The 18,058-nt window shown below is 41.4% G+C and overlaps 1 protein-coding gene across 3 annotated transcripts in view; it reads right to left on the bottom strand.

The window, feature by feature from the left end:
* LOC121299594 (tyrosine-protein phosphatase non-receptor type 22-like) overlaps positions 1-18,058 on the bottom strand; it is a 35,355-nt gene that overhangs the window by 12,857 nt on the left and 4,440 nt on the right. For all 3 annotated transcript variants that reach the window (XM_041227408.1, XM_041227409.1, XM_041227410.1), the window contains exons 2-14: positions 17,506-17,608; positions 16,986-17,062; positions 16,082-16,177; positions 15,192-15,230; positions 14,704-14,775; positions 14,080-14,139; positions 13,693-13,835; positions 10,503-10,569; positions 9,612-9,689; positions 9,307-9,399; positions 7,164-7,252; positions 1,317-2,098; positions 546-638 (exon numbers count right to left, since the gene is read on the bottom strand). In XM_041227408.1, coding sequence (XP_041083342.1) covers positions 546-638; positions 1,317-2,098; positions 7,164-7,252; positions 9,307-9,399; positions 9,612-9,689; positions 10,503-10,569; positions 13,693-13,835; positions 14,080-14,139; positions 14,704-14,775; positions 15,192-15,230; positions 16,082-16,177; positions 16,986-17,062; positions 17,506-17,608 — 1,792 coding nt within the window. The remainder of the gene's footprint in view (positions 1-545; positions 639-1,316; positions 2,099-7,163; positions 7,253-9,306; positions 9,400-9,611; positions 9,690-10,502; positions 10,570-13,692; positions 13,836-14,079; positions 14,140-14,703; positions 14,776-15,191; positions 15,231-16,081; positions 16,178-16,985; positions 17,063-17,505; positions 17,609-18,058) is intronic.

The raw sequence follows: 18,058 nt of genomic DNA, 5'->3' as shown, positions 1-18,058 counted from the left end.
AAGGCATGCATTAGTCTCTCTGCACCGGATATGGAAATAATTGGTCTAAATTTGGCTATATTTCTCACTCAGTAAAAAGATAATTTAGTAACTTCCCTAATATGAGTCTCAAATGATAGATCAGGATCAAACTCCAGACAGACCCCCAAACTCTTAATTTCTAGTTTAAGTTGATGAGAGACTGCAAGGGTCGAGCTCATGAAATCCAACATTTCCTTTTAGTTGGTTCTGTGATCCCACTAACATAACCTCGGCTTTATCTGAATTCAACATTAGATAATTCTGTGACACCCAATGTTTGATGTCTGTAAGGCAAGTAGCTAATAACACCCTGGCGGAAGAATTCCCTGGCTTAGGGACACATATAGATGGGTATCGCCTTTTCTTGCTCTTGCTTGTTTTGTTTATCTTTATTTATACTGAACAAGAAAGCTTTCACTCAGCTTACACTGTGTGTTGCCTAACATTTTTCAAACATCCATTGTGTGCTGAGTGTCCATTAGGCAGCTGTAACAATCAGCCTGTGTGTTTGAATGCGTGCTTACCAGACTGGCTCGGCAACACAAAGGACTCTGGAGTTCGCTCTGGCAGGGGTGGCGGAGTTTCTTCATCAGCGTGGTTATCTGAAGCTGCTAAAACTAAGAAAGAAGACACGGTGAAGAAGTGCCATCAGTGATGCACAAAGTAAAGTGCAGAACCCTATATGGCACACCTTGACAAAAAGCACGGCAATGCAGTGAGGGCCTGGCACAGTGGTAAAGGGTTCATGGTGAAGCTTATTGAAGTGAAACTGGTGCAAGGCCCCTGTAGAGATCACTAGTGTCCAGCAGTTTTAATAGAAGAACAGCTTAGTGCTCCCCTGTTATTTACCCATTGCTCTAGAAAGCTGGTAAATGATAGCAAATTCTTTGTTTTAAGGAAATGTAATTCCAAGAATGTCACTTTGTGTGAAACATCAACATTATATATATACATATATAAAAAGTGGGGAGTAAAATTGTGAAAAATGTATTAAGAGAAGCAATGAGTTTCTCACAGGAATCAGAGTCAGGGTATTCTTGTCTTGTTTGTGTATAATTAGTCCATTTAAGAAGACCTGTAAAAATATATGAACTAGAAGACGTGGGTATAATGGATGTAGTGTTCAAAGAGTCAAAGGGTTACTGTGAAAGGTTCAGGATATACTAAGCTGGATCACCATGTTTAGTATTTCCGCTTTGAAAACTAAGCTAATGCCCACCTTCAGTTCCGTTTCCACTGTTATCAGCGTGGCTAGGTTAGTGTTCTGGTAAAGTGCCATTCAAAGAAATACTGACCTTGGGATGAAGAGGTGTTGTAACTAGGGCTCTTGGTCCAGTGGTCAAGGACTCTCTTCCCCCATTCACTAGCATTTCCACTAGACCCCCAGAGGACATCCTGAGATCCATCAAGGGAATCAGTAATATCTGTAGAGAAGTAAGGATCCTCCACAGTATAGCAGGAGCCAGCATGGTCCTGAGAAGCAGGATGGAAGGGAAAGGGATCCGCAGGTTCACTCCAGTGCCCTTTGTTTGCCAGACCTGGTTCCCAGTAAGGGTGAGCAAAGCTGATATCCTCCAGCCTGTCCAGCACCCCTCTGTCCTGGTTCAGGTTATTCAAGGAACGTGATGTGTGTTCCTGGCGAAGGTCCCACAAGGCCTCCATCATTCCCTGATCGCATTCCTCTGCTGGATAGCCCTGAGTAAAAGGATTTGATTTGACCCTACACACTGTTATCTTACCAGCAGGCCCACCTCTAGGGTTTGTTAATCCTGAAGACAGGTAACTGTCCTCTGTCTTGTTTGAGTCTAAGCTGAGGAGATTCTCTTGATTCATCTCCCAGCTATTGTTGTGGATGAACATAGCCAGGTGCTGCCTTCTAATTTCAGACAAGCCTGCAATGCACCGTATATCTGCATCAGGGTAGTAAGACTCTGTGTGCCTCGCGGGGGTGAAGTTCTGTTGGGTGCTCTGTGGGGGAGTGTTGACCTGGTATGCAGAGGAAGTCAATGGTGCAATTTCTTGTGCAACATCAAAACAATGATTAAGAGTTTTCTCTGGCCTTTCCTCATCTGAAAATCTGATTAGAAAAAGCACAAATACACACAGTCATTTTATATTATATATTACATTGAAAAGTTCACGGGGCGTGAGCTGGGGGGTAAGGATAGGGCAGAAGAAGCAGAGTGCCAGCTAGAAAGGACCGGACCTAGGTTAGAAGAGCAGGCAAGGCCCACTCTAGTAGCAGACCAGCGAAGCTGGACATGGAAGCTAGGATAGAAGGTGGTCACTGACTGAGGGCGGCGATGCCGACACGAGCCAGGGCTGAAAGACCTAGCAACCGAAAACACATATGAGGGTTATGACTCGGGGAGCCTCCCCTCAGAGGAAGACGTCTTGGAAGACTGGGACACGAAAGGAGATAGAGAGGGAGAGCTACCCAGCGCCTGAGACTTCTATAAAGGGGCGCTCGTTAGACCCCCAATTGGCCGAGACTTCACGCTGCCTGGGACCTGAGATAAGAACAAGGCATAGAGGTTAATATGGGACTCGAGCATGAGTAGCCACGTCCCGAACTGAGACAGGGTATAGAACAGAACCTTGAGTGAGGCAAGATAAGCGCAGGAGCTGCAAAAGAACAGAGTGTGGGCGCCCGGGGGTCCACTCTGAATCACATGGTGAGAACCCCCCTGAAGGTCGAGGGAGGCTGAAGCCTGCCCTGAGGTCAGGGAAGTGAGATCACTTGCCCCCCAAAAGGATGGACCCCTGGCTCCTCACCAAATCTCCCACACCGTGAGACAAACAAAAGACAACACATGCCAGCGCATAACAAACAAAAGACTAGAAGGACAAATGGGACAAACAGGAGAATGGTTAGTAATTTAGTGGGATATGACTATGTGTATACCTGCTGCTCAGTGGAGAGGAAAAAACCCCTTGAGGCTGATTAGGGGAAAACCTCTAGTGGCCCCGGCAGACAAGTAGCCCCCCACTCCGGGCATGCTAGCATTTTTAGAAGGAGCAGCAACTATATCAGGGAAGGATGAATGAATGTAGGAATCCACTGCAGAGGGAGGACCAGCTCCCCCACATTCGTGATCAGGCTGGGGGGAAGGGGAGAGTCAAGGAGGGAGGCCTGCTCTGGAGGCGAGGGTGGAGAGGATGGAGCCATGCGAGGAGGTGAGGAGGAAGACCTTCTCTGGGGTGAGGGTGAAGAGGAGGGAGCCATGCGAGGAGGCAAGGAGGGAGGCCTGCTCTGGAGGAGAAGGTGGAGAGGAGGGAGGCCTGCTCGGAGGCGAGGGTGGAGTCGAGGAGGGAGGCCTCCTCTGGAGGCGAGATGGAGAGGAGGGAGGTCTGCTTGGAGACAAGGCTGGAGGAGTTGAGGGAGGCCTGCTTTGGAGGCGAGAAGGAGAGGAGGGAGGTCTGCTCGGAGACAAGGCTGGAGGAGCTGAGGGAGGCCTGCTTTGGAGGAGAGGGAGGGGTCGAGGTGGGAGGCTTGCTCGGAGGTGAGGGTGGAGTCAAGGAGGGAGGCCTACTCACGAGGCGAGGGTGGAGTGTAAGGAGGCCTGCTCGGAGGCAAGGGTGGAGGAATGGAGGGAGGTCTGCTCGAAGGCGAGGCGAGTGATGATAGGAGTGAGAGGAATCAATGAACAGATGGGTATGAGGAGGGGGTGCTGGGGGGTTCCTGCTGGGGAGATACCTTGAAAAGGGGGATAGGGGACTTGATACTTGACGGGTGAGTGGACCGACCATGCTGAATTAATCCGTTTTGAGGTATGCAGCCAAACGATGGGTAAGCATGGAAGGTGGCCTAGAGGCAGCTGATCTCCATGGGTAAATCATTGTAGGGGGAGAAGTGGCTTTTCAGAAGAGTGGAAATTCGCAAATGGAGAATGTATGTTGATATAGACAGACAGGAAGGTGAGGCAGGGGGAAAGGTCTTAAGAATCCCACAGAGGGTCAGGCAGAATGCTGAATGGAGAGAATGGAGGAAGATGGAGAGAATCCCTAGCACGGATAATGAGAGCCAGGTTTTGATTGAAGGGCTATGATTATTCGAATCTGGGCGCAGAGGATTGAAGACACTGAGCAGGCTGTAAAATAGGAGCTCTTGAACAAGGTGGAGGGCTGCAGACATGTAATGCTGAGCAGATTGAAGGAGGTTACTGAGAGTAGGATTCAGTCAATAGCATCTGGAGAAGCTGAGGATTCTGGATGGGGGTTGTGGAAGCAAATGGGACCAACAGACTGAACTTGGATACCGAAAGTAGAGGCAAAAGGAGAGTTGGAACTGAGGGCATGAGGTGGCGGCTGGACTGAACGAACACAAGCATCAGCTACTGGGGAAGCGCGGCGCCTTTGTGCCCCGTGTTCTAGAAATGAGGGCAGAGATGAGATGCCGCCTTTCTATGTGTTAGTTAATACAGGATCGATCAGCGGTTTGCTACTACCATGTCTGATTGAAATGGAAAAGGTAAACTCACATTCAGAGATTTGGGTTTCCCAACACCAGTTACTCTTAATAGCGGAAATCCTAGCTCATAATCAAGACAGATTTCCAGTCTCTTACCACGTCTCAAACCAAGTATTGATGCTGTAACATTTGGGAGGATGAGCAAAGATATGAATAGGATTGTTGGGGAAGTGCCCTGTATTTTGATTAGATGGGGATTAGCGTTAGCCTTGATTGTGGGAATGCTGCCACGATCTACGTATTGGAGGAAGGCTGGAGCATTGTAGGCTCTGGAGAAGTGCAGTTGCAGATTTAAACAGTAAACTAGACCGACTTTTGCAGCTGCAGTAGTGAGCAGATCTGAAGAGGGAGTGGGGATCTGCTGTAGTGAAGAGCGATTAACAGTAGAGGGCGGGATCTGCTGAACAGAGCAGAGGTCTGAGGAAGAAAACAATGGAGTGCTGTCAGTAGTGTGCAGAGGCTCAGCTGTGAAAGCAGAGATCTGATGAAGCAGAGATCTGCAATAGAGAATGGAGGACTACCATCGGTAAAGTGCGGTGGTCTGCTGAAGAGAGTAGGGATCTGCTGAATGCAGTAGATATTGGTCTTTCAGTGTTAAGGCAGATTTAGATGGAGCCAGAGATGGGGCTGCTTTTGGGCAGAGATGAAGATTGCAGAGATCTGAGACCGCTGCAGAACCAGAGAGGATGAAGAATGTGTTGCTCCGAGGCGTCTACAAAACTTATTGATTGGTCAGGAGCAGTTTGTCTATTGGGGATAGGAGGACATTGACTGGAACGTTGATAAATCGTAGGACATGGTTCCATGACTAACTAGCGGCTCGCGTTGATGAAATGACTTTGATGAAGGTGGTCGGATTAGAGGAGCAGCGCCAGATGAGGAAACACGAACTTGGGAACAGGAATAAGTCACAGGAATGGATGCATGGAAGCAGGAATTTACTATGATGGTAGATAAGCATCTCAAAAACAGCTGAGTAAGGTAGCTTCATGACCAGGTCCTTGAAGAGGGGAAGAGTTGAAATTGGAGAACATCAGTTGCTACAAAAGGTTGAGGAGGAGGGGGACTTCTGCGAATCCCTCGGAGTGACAACAAACTGCAGGAATGGAAAAGCCTGAGCGTGTGAGCTTCACAGTGATAGCAAACCAGCTTAGAGACTGTATAAAATTTGTGGTGTTATACTGCCATCTAGCGGTTATGATCAGAATTAACCATTTGCTTGAGTGAAGCCGAGCAGAATATATTTGGTTATTGTGATTAAAATCCTAGTCAGTGTAGAACAACAACATTCTTTTAGATTTCAATATCTTCGTTACATGTTGTAGGACAGTTAGTCATGTATATAATTACGTTAACACAGTATTTAGATGTCACAATTTGACAAGCTGAACGAAAGCGCAGCAGCAGCAAACCAGAAGATTGCAATACTAAGGCACGGAGCTCGCAGTACTAGATGAAGCTGCCTGGTCACCATGGCGACTTCCCCCTCCCCGCAGTCACGCAATGAGGGCGCTGCCATGGTAGCCATGGACTGAGAGGCGCCGGTGGTAAAGTTGCAGAACAGCAGTGTTGTTGGAGCTTGTTGCAAGCAGTCGAAAGCACAAACCGCCACATGTTGAAATGGAGTATAAAATTGACTGGATAGGTCTTTAAAATGTTAAACGTAGCTAATAGAAATCCAGGGCAGGATCTTCTGAAGGAACGATAATTTGTGCTGGCTCTGGCAGCGGAGGAGGGGCGCTTGATTGCAACTGAAGAGTAAAGGAATGTTCAGCCGACAGATCTTTGTGGTGGATTAAATAGAGGAGCTATGGCAAGGCATACGCTGACGACGGGAATGTCAATGTCTTGTTGAAGGAGCTTTAGAGGTTTTAGTGGAGGGCCAGTCTGTCTAATAAAGACGCGGACGAGTTAAGAAATTAAGCTGCGGTTTGGACGGTGCTGTTGCTGGGCTGGAGGCTGGAAAGAGCAGGAAAGACTAATGCTGGAGCTCCTGCAGCCTAATGGAGAAGCTGAATGATGAGAAGCAGCACCGGAGCAGGTAGGAAAATATTTGATAATATCTTGGGGGGCTGCACAGAGAATTGACTTCCAGTGAAAGGCAACGAAGTATAGATTAGCGGTGAAGCACGAAAAGACGGCGTCTGAGCATTTGCTACAAAAACGAAATGCTAGACAGCGAAGGTGCAAGTGATCAGGGCTTAAATAGAACATAGGTACTAATTGACAGGAAATTGGAAGCTCCCTGCTGCACACCCCCTGAACTACGCAGGCTAACATTTAAACAACACTTGACAGGGAAACTGACAGAACTTCAACACTGATTAAAGCTACCAACTTTGCGGAGTTGTCTAAACCCAGGACATGTCTGGAGTGGGTGGGGGCGTATCACACATTATATATATACCCAAAAGCGGGACAAAAAGTTTTCCTAAACAGGTAGGGACACCAGGAACTGCTCCCTAAAAGGGGACTGTCCTGGGAAAATCAGGATGGTTGGTAGCTTTACCCTTACTAGTTATTAATACAGACATGCATTTACAGCTACAATAAAGATATTACAAAACAAACAAACAAACAAACAAACAAACAGACAATGAATGTGATGCTGTGATAAAAGCACTGCTTTCCTGCCGGCCACTCAGGCTGTTATAACATTGGAAAAGCATACCTGTAACCTTGCTCTGGTTCCACAATATTAGCTTCTTGGCTTGCTAGTGTCTCACTTTCAGATGAGATATCCAAAGGTGTAGACAGACTCTGTAAAGGACAGTGAATGCACTATTAAAAGTGAAACTAACTGATGGGAGTAGTTTGATATATCTTTAATCAAAATAATAGATACAGAACACTCAAATAATAATACCTTGAGATTGTATATTTGCAATTGTTTGCTGCAGTGCAAAATCAGTTGCCTTTTCATCCAAAACCAGGGAACAAACCCTCCAGGGTAAAGGGTGAAACTATCAAGTTAATTAAAGGGCTACAACAGTCACCCATGATGTTTCCTTCTCTGTTTAAATCACATTTTTCTCTTCTTACAAACTGACATACAGTATCCCTGGAAATAGACCAAAGTAGCCCCATTTGTGCCAATAATATATAGTAGTACTTTGCCTAAGAAGGGTCCAGCAGCTGCCTCTAGCTACGTGGAACTCAGCTGTACTGATAAACACTGTGTATGCGGTGGCTTCACTTCACAATATTTATTGTCTGCTCCAAAGTGTGAATAGCGTTGTAAATAACAGGGTTGAATAACAGTTAATCACACAGCAATGTAGATGTTTGCAGTTAAAATGATATACCCCATTATCCCCTTTGGAGTATATGATAGTGTGCAGCATACATGTGTAATTTGTGTTTGAGTGCAATGGATATAAAACAGATAGCAGTGGATGTTAAAAATCAACAAAGCTGTAGATGTGATAGATACCATTAGACCAAGGAAATGCTGTTGTTTTATCTCCATTAATATCAATTTAAAAAAGATAGGAAAAGAACGACAATTATTGGCCCATGTTAGTAAGATAGCTATTACAAAAAAATGTCAATTAAAATAAAGAGCTATAGAGTACAATCATTTCTAATATTCATGAAACAGTTCTAGACTGCTGGTAAATAAGCCATCAACAGTCTAGAACACTTTCATGAGCATAGAAGATTTTTTAATTAATAAAAACATTGAAAAAGCATTCCTAAAATGACTCATGATAAGAGAGATGATCCGTCTGATTGAACCTTTCTCTGATCTGGCATTCTGAGTGGAAACTACGCCCACACTGTATATCAGTGTGAGTGCCACTTTGTGTCATGCTAGACTCAGAGAAGAGAGGCTGGGTGGTGCAGTGCAGAGCTGTTTCCTGCTTCAGTCGGGAGTGGCATGCATCACGTGCCCTAATGAACCCACCTGCTCGGGCAGCCCAGTGAGAGGTTCTGAAAGAGCATTCTGGCTTTCGCCTCTGCTGAGCCAAGAGGCAAGGCAAACATGGTCCTCCTCACAAAATTCCAGCTGCAAAACTGCCACTGACATGGCACTGCATATGTGGATGATGTTGCTAAGGGGCTGCTTTTGTCTATTGAGGTCACAGGCTCACTAGTATAGAGGGTCAGTTATGGGCAGGCTTGCTATCCATTTCTAACAGTACAGAAAACAAGTGTTGCTCCAAAGACATTTGACAAAGACCCAAAGGTGCAGCACTAAAAGTGAAAGGTTTAAAAAGTTGCCATGATGTAAACATGGAAACTACAGAAAAGAAGCAGTTTCAAGACATGAGTAAATGAAAGCAGAGCTTCAGGACATGAGTAAATGAAAACAGAGCTTCAGGACATGAGTAAATGAAAGCACAGCTTAAAGACATGAGTAAATGAAAGCAGAGCTTCAGGACATGAGTAAATGAAAACAGAGCTTCAGGACATGAGTAAATGAAAGCACGGCTTCAAGATATAAGTAAATGAAAGCACAGCTTCAAGACATGAGTAAATGAAAGGCTGTTTTTCTTACCCCCAGCCACCTTTTTCTTTAAGGCCTTTGGCTGGTTTCTACAGTAAATGACCACATCCGGCAAAATCGCTGTTAATAAGTTATGTGTCAGAGCTCAGCACAACAACAGGCTGAGTGCTGAAGTTGAACAGGAAGTTTCAAACTGACCCTAGTATTTGACAGTTGTACAGGACTGCCAGCGGTTCCTGTCTCATACTGTAGTTAGGAAACAGCCACACTGGTACTGGAGTTTTGAACTGGCTCATAAAATGCTTCCACTGCTGACATTTCTAAACAGGATAAAACACATACAAGACATCTGAGTTGGTCTTACCTCAGTCACATCCAATTTGCAATCTCTGTCCATGTTCTCTAAATGTTTTTGGAACAAGTGCTTTACTGAAATGTAAACAAGTTCGTACTGCTCCTGAAAAGAGGAAAAAGACCCTTTCTTCAAATACAAAAATTTGAACAGACATCATAAACTGGATTTTTTATTAATGCCTTTATGGTATGATATTTATGGTAGAAAATCAAATACAATTAATAGCATGCCCAATAACATCCCAGTTTAAACTGTATTCTATGTAAATACATAAATACATGCATGTGGTGAATGTCACCATGTTGAATTTCTACCTTGGTTTGGACAAGGGACGGCCTTTGTGTTCTCATTTCCTGAACCAAGTCGAAGACACTGAAGTTCTCTGGGATAATCTGAATACAAAACAGTAAAAGAAGAGACCAGTTAAAAACCACAGAGTGAATCAATTGAGGAATTAGACGCAACCCTTCAGACTTCCTGTCACAAGCACACACAGATTTAAGCAGAAATCTTTCAGAACCAAAGGGAATGTCAACTCTGTTCTCCACAGATAGACAGTTGTCTGTCTGAGCAATACATCAAATATAAACTGTACTGTAGATATAAATGTTTGGGATCCTAACACTTCTAAAATCTTTCACAGCTATAACAACATATTTGTGTGTCTGTCTGTGTGAGGTATTTTCTTGATGATCTCATCCCAGCATTGGTTTGAGATAAGAACACTGTGACCCACCCAGTCTGACAGAGAGACCCGGTCCCAGGTGTCGCCTGATAAAGACACAGGAGTGTCAAACTGCTGCATCGGCCACACCTTAATGTTTGGGACACATGTTAGCTTAAAGATCCATGATCCATAGCTCTAAACGCGTTATTATTAGTTTTAATAATTATGAACAAGGAATAACCCTATAGTGTGAGCAACAGTCCTGATAAAGCAGAAGGATCTCAGTGACTTCACAGGGGGCTTGATAGTTGGGCTAGTGCAACCAGCCCGTCTGCATTGGCCAATGTGTCCAGCAGGACAGTTTCCCGAGCGTTTCTGGGAAAACCACCAACAGACACCAAAAGCATGCATCTGGTCAAAAGCGGGTCATGACAGATTGACATATAAAGCAGGATGAGCAGCAACAGATGTGCTGCAGTGACTCAAATCCCAGGAAGCTTCATTCATCGTTACTGATTATTGATAGGTGTACCCTTACCCCATTGTTTAGCAGCTTCCAGGTGTAGTCAATGGCACATATCACTCCGGTCCTGCCACAGCCAGCACTGTTACAATAGAATATATAAATAATGTTCAAACTTTACAATGCAATAGTAAGACCTCATCTACAATACTGTATTCAGTTCTAGAAAGAGTGCAAAGAAGAGTGACCAGAATTATTCCAGGTTTAAAAGGCATGTCATATGCAGACAGACTAAAAGAATTGAATCTATTCAGTCTTGAATAAAGAAGACTACACGGTGATCTGATTCAAGCATTGAAAATTCTAAAAGGCATTGACAATGTCAACTCAAGGGACTTTTCAACCTTAAAAAGAAAGAAGGACCAGGGGTCACAAATGGAGATTAGATAAAGTGGCATTCAGAACAATAAATAGGAGGCAGTTTTTTACAAAGAGAATTGTGAGAGTCTGGAACAAAATCACCAGTAATGGTGTTGAAGCTGACACCCTGGGATCCTTCAAGAAGCTGCTTGATGAGACTCTGGGATCAATAAGCTACCAACAACCAAATGAGCAAGATTGGCCAAATGGTCTCCTCTCGTTTGTAAACTTTTCCATGTTCTTATAAACAAAAAACAAATAATGTACAAACCCTATCAACACTGCCAACACAATCAGAAGCAAGACCAATTATGGGATGCATGTAAAGTTCCCTGTTGCATAAATACTTATAAAACAATCAAATACACCATGGTAAAAGCATAACGCAGACCATGTGTACATTATGCACAGAGTTAAATATGGTGGTAATACATCATTTAAAATGGGGGCTGTTGCAAGGAATCAGTATTTGCAATTAAACTGGGTAAATATATTTGCATCTCAAGGGTAACATCTGAGGATCACTACTTCTTCCCATCCATCAAAGATTCAAAAGCTTTCTTCTGCAAGAATGCATTTAGACTCCAAAAGATTACTGACAGCTTCAGCAGCAGTGTGCTTGAATTCAAAAGGGAAATAAGATTTGGGTCTTCAATGCTTTTTCATAAGAAGGGTCTGCAGTGTTTTTAATAACAATTGTTTGCCAAGGAAATTTGTGGTTAAATTCATTTTAATATAAGCATTTCTCATATATTTAATTCAGACCCTTTTTATGTGACATGCTGTGGTGATTGGGTTGTTAACACCGATTCCAGAACATTCTTAACCAGATCTACTTTAAAGCTCATTGATTAGACCAAGGCACAGGCCACAAACAATGTTAACTCTTTGAAGCTCGCCTTCCAAAATGCTATCGTATTGTCTAGTCTCCTAAGATGTCATAAAACTTGCCAAGCCAAGTTACAGTGCAGTTGTACCATTATTGTGTTAAAATGCATTAAGAATAATTTTTAATTACATAACTTGTGGACACAAGTTTAATAGTTATTTTAAGTAAGTTTCCCAATAAATCTGAAGTGTTTATTGTGTATTAAATGAATATTATAAACTAATAACTATTTTAAAATATTAACCTCTGATTGTATTATAATGTGTTTTATATGCTTGTAATCGTAATTTTGTATAGAGAGTGAAACTGAAATTCATATGCTTCTCTAATGAATGTAACTAAAGTTATATTGAATAGGAAGTTTAAATGATAATTGTAAAATCCTTTGATAACGAAATGGGTGGATACATTGCATTTCAAATACACCCTTTTTGTGTGACACGCAACTGTTTATCAAATACTATGAACCAATGAAAGGACCAACAAGGACTTGTTTACAGTACAAGGGAAGATCTATACATTGTGTTATTTAAACTCAAAACAAAGATTTTCTTTCTCTCTGGATTTGCACTTTCTTCAAAACATCTCATCGCTCTCAACTCATTAAACGAAGACACAATGATGTAATCTTCAAAGCTGTCCCAGAGAAGATGGGCTTCATCTGGAACGATTAAAGCTTTTGCCTACAGACTTCACAGAGATCCTGCACTGCGCTTGTGCACAACTAACTTCCACAGAGAGGATGACCATGTTAAGAAGACTTTGTTTTAAACATCGTACCAACAGAATAAGTATTAAACTTATATTGTGTGTTTACAGATAACTGAACTAAAGCCATGCTTTTAATATCGTCACAATGAGTAATGTGCATCTATTTAACTAAATGCTGGAACATTGTACATGTGTACTTAGCCACTTGGAAGCTAGAGCATGTATATGTAATGTGTGACTCAACCAAACAATGCATGATGAACTATTAAGACTGCTTCACTAATGCAGAACTCTGTGACCAGAGAGCACATCAGGTATTCATTATGAACACATTTTTAATAAGAGGGGTCTACAGTGTTTTTAATAAGAATTGAGTCTGCAGTGATTTTTAATAAGAGGGGTCTACAGTGTTTTTAATAAGAATTGAGTCTGCAGTGATTTTTAATAAGAGGGGTCTACAGTGTTTTTAATAAGAATTGAGTCGGCATTGTTTTTAATAAGAGGGGTCTACAGTGTTTTTAATAAGAATTGAGTCGGCATTGTTTTTAATAAGAAGGGTCTGCAGTGTTTTTAATAAGAATTGAGTCTGCAGTGTTTTTAAAAAGAATTGTGTCTGCAGTGCTTTTAATAATTGAGTCTACAGTGTTTTTTTTTAATAAGAATTGAGTCTGCAGTGATTTTTAATAAGAGGGGTCTACAGTGTTTTTAATAAGAATTGAGTCGGCATTGTTTTTAATAAGAGGGGTCTGCAGTGTTTTTAAAAAGAATTGAGTCTGCAGTGTTTTTTAATAAGAATTGAGCCTGCAGTGTATTTTAAGCTGTTGGCCAAGCAGTCACTTCCTTTGAATAGAAAAAAATACTTCTATGACAGCAGGGTTAGAGGAGGGACGGGGGATGTGGGGGATGGAGGAACGAGGCGACCCCCCCTATCTCCCTGCCCCACACTGTCTCTAGGAGGGTGACACATACACGCGTACACACACACAGACAGGGTCCAGGTACATGTGTGTGTGTGTCTGTGTGTCCGTGTGTGTGCGTGTGTAATGTGTGAAAGCACGCTGAAAAACAGATAGACATCTTTGTACGTTTTATTTATGAATTGAAAACCGCAACATAGACCAAGAATCAACGATCAACCTTCTTTAGGTCTTTTCTACACAAATGTTTGAGAGAAGAAAAGGGAAAAGGTACTGGTGATACTGACACAGCACGGGGATCTTCTTTCCTGTTCGGCTCCGTTCTTACCTGCAGTGGATACACAGTGGGACGTCATCGTGTTCCTGATAGGAACGCATTTCCAAGATCATCTCCAGTATTGGGTCTAGGGAGCTGGGCACTCCATGGTCTGGCCAGTTAACATAGTGGAGTTGATAAATTGCACGACATTCCTGTAAGGAACAAGTATAGAATAAAAATATGTACAGTAATAACACCATGGAAAAAACTGAAATATTTGAAAACTGTAAATGCTGAAGCAATACATCAATATTCAAGAGTGCAGATACCCATCTCTGCTGTTCTTCACCCTGTGTGTGTTTTGCTGTTTCAATTAATCGTTTTCCATTTGCATTACATGCACTGATCACAGTCAACTAGATTTGTAAGAGATCAGTCAATATATTGCATACTTACATTAAATAAGGTTGCTTTAAGTATCCTAACAACATAATCGCCTTTATTTTCCTCAGATTCCTATCAAATAAAGAAAATTGAATATGTCTGAAAAGCTGTACACACACACGTACACACACACACACACACACACACACACACACACACAATATATATATACACACAACAGAACAATAAACATGTACAAAACAGTGGGGGTATGTTCTCAAAGTGAGTTTCAACACAACTTAATAAGCCTTTTTTTACATGAGGGGGCAGCTACATTCACACTGCACTGCGGAGTGAAGCTTTTGCATTTACATTTCTATAACACTCGTCATGCTTTAAAGACCAGGCTGCTTTTCTGGTATGTAGATAGCACTGTGTCCTAAATTAATAGTAAATACATATTTCATAACAGAGCGCTGAAGGTTACAAACAGAAACCTAACCACTCCCACCACAACAAACTAAAGATTCCATTGCTGTCTCTTGGCACCCTCAGCACAGATACAATGTGGAGGTAGTATAAAGATGTGAATAGACTTTCCTGCGGCCAGCCTTTGCATGAACTCTTAGGAAGATTCTCTCCAGTTAGAAACAGCAATAACAAGTTGCAGCAATCGTCACATTAAAAGGTACTCACGCATGAAATGGAGAAAACGGCACACTTAAATGACTCCTCTTCCAGGGTTGCCCAGTAACGCTCACATTTTTTCTGTGGGAAGAAAAAAAATAAATGTCACTTGCCTTGAATCATATAATGTATAGATCAAAATCCCTGGTCTCCTTCTACCAATTCATTTCAATTGTTGGTGGAAGATTTAGTCACTGATGCGATGACAAAATGGAAAACTGAACTATAACCTCTCTGTACGGTACTTTGTAAACTGAACTATAACCTCTTTGTGTGGTACTTTGTAGTTACATTTGGAAAGGGCTCAATATCACTAATCAGCTTTATTCGTTATTACAATTATACAATGTGCTACCATATGTGAAATGCATTGTTTTTAAAATATAAAGCACATATTGATTTAATAGCATGTATAGTGATCCATATGACACAATATAAAACTGATGTAGCTAGTAAAGTAAGTAATAAAGTAATAAAGTCATCTTTTGGTCTCTTACCCTTCCCATTTCAAACTCCCTGCAGGCCATTACAATAACCTGGAATTGAACAAGGTCATCGTGTCATTTCAAACCACATTTCTTTATAAAAGTGTTTATTCCAAAGTACAGTTTGTACCTTATTATTAAAAAACTAGTAACTAAGAACATAAGAAATATTATGGAATCTGAAGAGATTGTCTAGTTCCTATCAAGCACACTGAGTTAATTAGGATAGAATGTAGTTTATCTGTGTCATCAGTTTCATCAACTTTCACCTAAAGAAGAGGTCCTTTGAGGTGTGTTGTGTGTGTGTTTAACAGTGTAATACACAGCATGACTTTCTGAAATATCCACACAGTGGTTATAGATGTTTAACAGTGTAATACACAGCATGACTTTCTGAAATATCCACACAGTGATTATACTAGATGTTTAGCAGTGTAATACACAGCATGACTTTCTGAAATATCCACACAGTGATTATACTAGATGTTTAGCAGTGTAATACACAGCATGACTTTCTGAAATATCCACACAGTGATTATACTAGATGTTTAGCAGTGTAATACACAGCATGACTTTCTGAAATATCCACACAGTGATTATACTAGATGTTTAGCAGTGTGATACACAGCATGACTTTCTGAAATATCCACACAGTGATTATACTAGATGTTTAGCAGTGTAATACACAGCATGACTTTCTGAAATATCCACACAGTGATTATACTAGATGTTTAGCAGTGTAATACACAGCATGACTTTCTGAAATATCCACACAGTGATTATACTAGATGTTGAGCAGTGTAATACACAGCATGACTTTCTGAAATATCCACACAGTGATTATACTAGATGTTTAGCAGTGTAATACAGAGCATCGTGTTTCCATTCTGTTGATTACTCACTTGCACATTGTATTCCCAGATCATCCTCCAGAAATCTAAGACAGTGTTCGGCAGGGGTCCCTGAGTGGCAATGTATGCCTTTTGCCCATACACTCCCTAAAAATAAATTGAAATGGTTCTGATACTGTAGAAAAGATACATGTTTAATGCAAGTAATCATGTTATGTGATATACAGTATACTGTATATTATAACTTATACAGTAATACGTCGCATATCCGACTGCGGTGGGACCAGAGTAAGGGCAGATATGTAGGAAGGCGGATAAATGAATCCTGCTGTAACAATTACTATATTCAGCTTTTATTAGGGATCTCCCCTAAGTCCCTTGTTTAGAAAGATACAGGGTATTAATGCTTGTGACAGAGCAGCCGTCTGCCATGTGGGTGCCTGCATTCACTGCTGAGTGACAGGGAGGAAATTGAGACAGAGGTTGAAGTTGATACGCCCCCCGCAGGCAAACAGGATTTAGTTACAGATCAACACACTGAACAGCTCACATGACACTACCAGCAATGACAGCGCACGGAGCACATACAACACATGTACGAAAACTTTGGTGGGATCTACAATCCTGACCTAATCTTCTCTGTTCAATAATAAACTAATGTATCTGAAGAGACTGATCATGGCGGATAACCGGTTAGAGCGGCTATGTGATGGGCAGATATGTGACAGATTACTGAATTTCATATAGTATATTTTATAGTATATATATATTTATAAGGCACATATGAGTAGAATACCATAACAGGTACAAGCGGTTTCGCCACACAGAAATCAGAGCCCATGCATTCACCATGATACGGTCACTGCAGTTATAATGCAATTACAATGAACTGATTATTGGCTGAAGATATAACATATTTTTGCTTATCCGTGTTGAGAAGCAAATGGAAACCTACCCTGATAAAACTTGCATTGATGAAATCAGAATCTGTGTCCGATGTTATCAACGACAGCTTCACTCTGCTGTGGTCAACTAAAACAAACAAACCAGCAAACAAAAATGTGACATGTTTTATGACTATGTTTACTTACATGGGTTTTTTATTTGGGAGTTATGAATAAAATATGGTGGTGGCCTATTGTAAAAAATCTCACATTACTCGCACTGATACCCACGTTGCAAATTTAGGGATGATTATTTGATCCATTCATACTAATGTTATTACATTGTAAGTACTTAGAAATTACAATTGAAAAATTGTGTTAGTTCATATGTAATTACATATTGAATTTGGACAATACTTCAGTATAACAATGCATTATAAACAGCCAATAATGCATCTATAAATGTCTCATAACTGATGTAATAAAGAATGTTATATTTTCATTATAAGTACGTATAGTACCTCATTAGAAAATGTGTTGTTTAGCGTGAAAGGGATAAGACTCAAGTAACAGTGTTTCATATATACTCACATGGCACTATATCTTTGTATCTATTCTTCTTGCAATTTTCCTGTTTCTCTGCTGCTTTTGAGGGGTTTTCATTTTTGTATTTGGTCGACTGTCTTTTTAGTCTCTGCAGAAACAAGCACGATAGCATTACCGACTCCCATTCCCCACAGCTGTAGTTGTGTAGTAGCTTCATTACAAGTTTGTTGCTATAGCTGTACAATTTGCCAAAGGAATGACAATAGTGTGGCCAAGAAAATAACAAGGGTTTGCAAACCTTTCCATATTGCAAACCAGTACAGTAGTGCAATATGTCATCAACAGTAACAGTCCTGTATAAATATAGTATTATAGAACATGCAACTAAGACTTGATAAGAAACATGCAAATTACTGTCAGCCAGTATAGTGAAACTACAATGAAATGAATAAACATTTCTGTAACACGTTTATCAACATGTATAGATAGATATTAATGGAGTGTGACCGGATACAGTAACGCTTTAGAGATCCGTTCTGAGTCTATAAACATGTTATTATTGTTAAGTGCACTGCCACTGGTGCATATGTTGCACAGT

The sequence above is a fragment of the Polyodon spathula genome, chromosome 25, assembly GCF_017654505.1.
Source record: "Polyodon spathula isolate WHYD16114869_AA chromosome 25, ASM1765450v1, whole genome shotgun sequence".
Lineage (NCBI taxonomy): Eukaryota > Metazoa > Chordata > Actinopteri > Acipenseriformes > Polyodontidae > Polyodon > Polyodon spathula.
The sequence above is the reverse complement of the archived record's forward strand: the minus strand, read 5'-3'. Positions and strand labels throughout refer to the sequence as shown.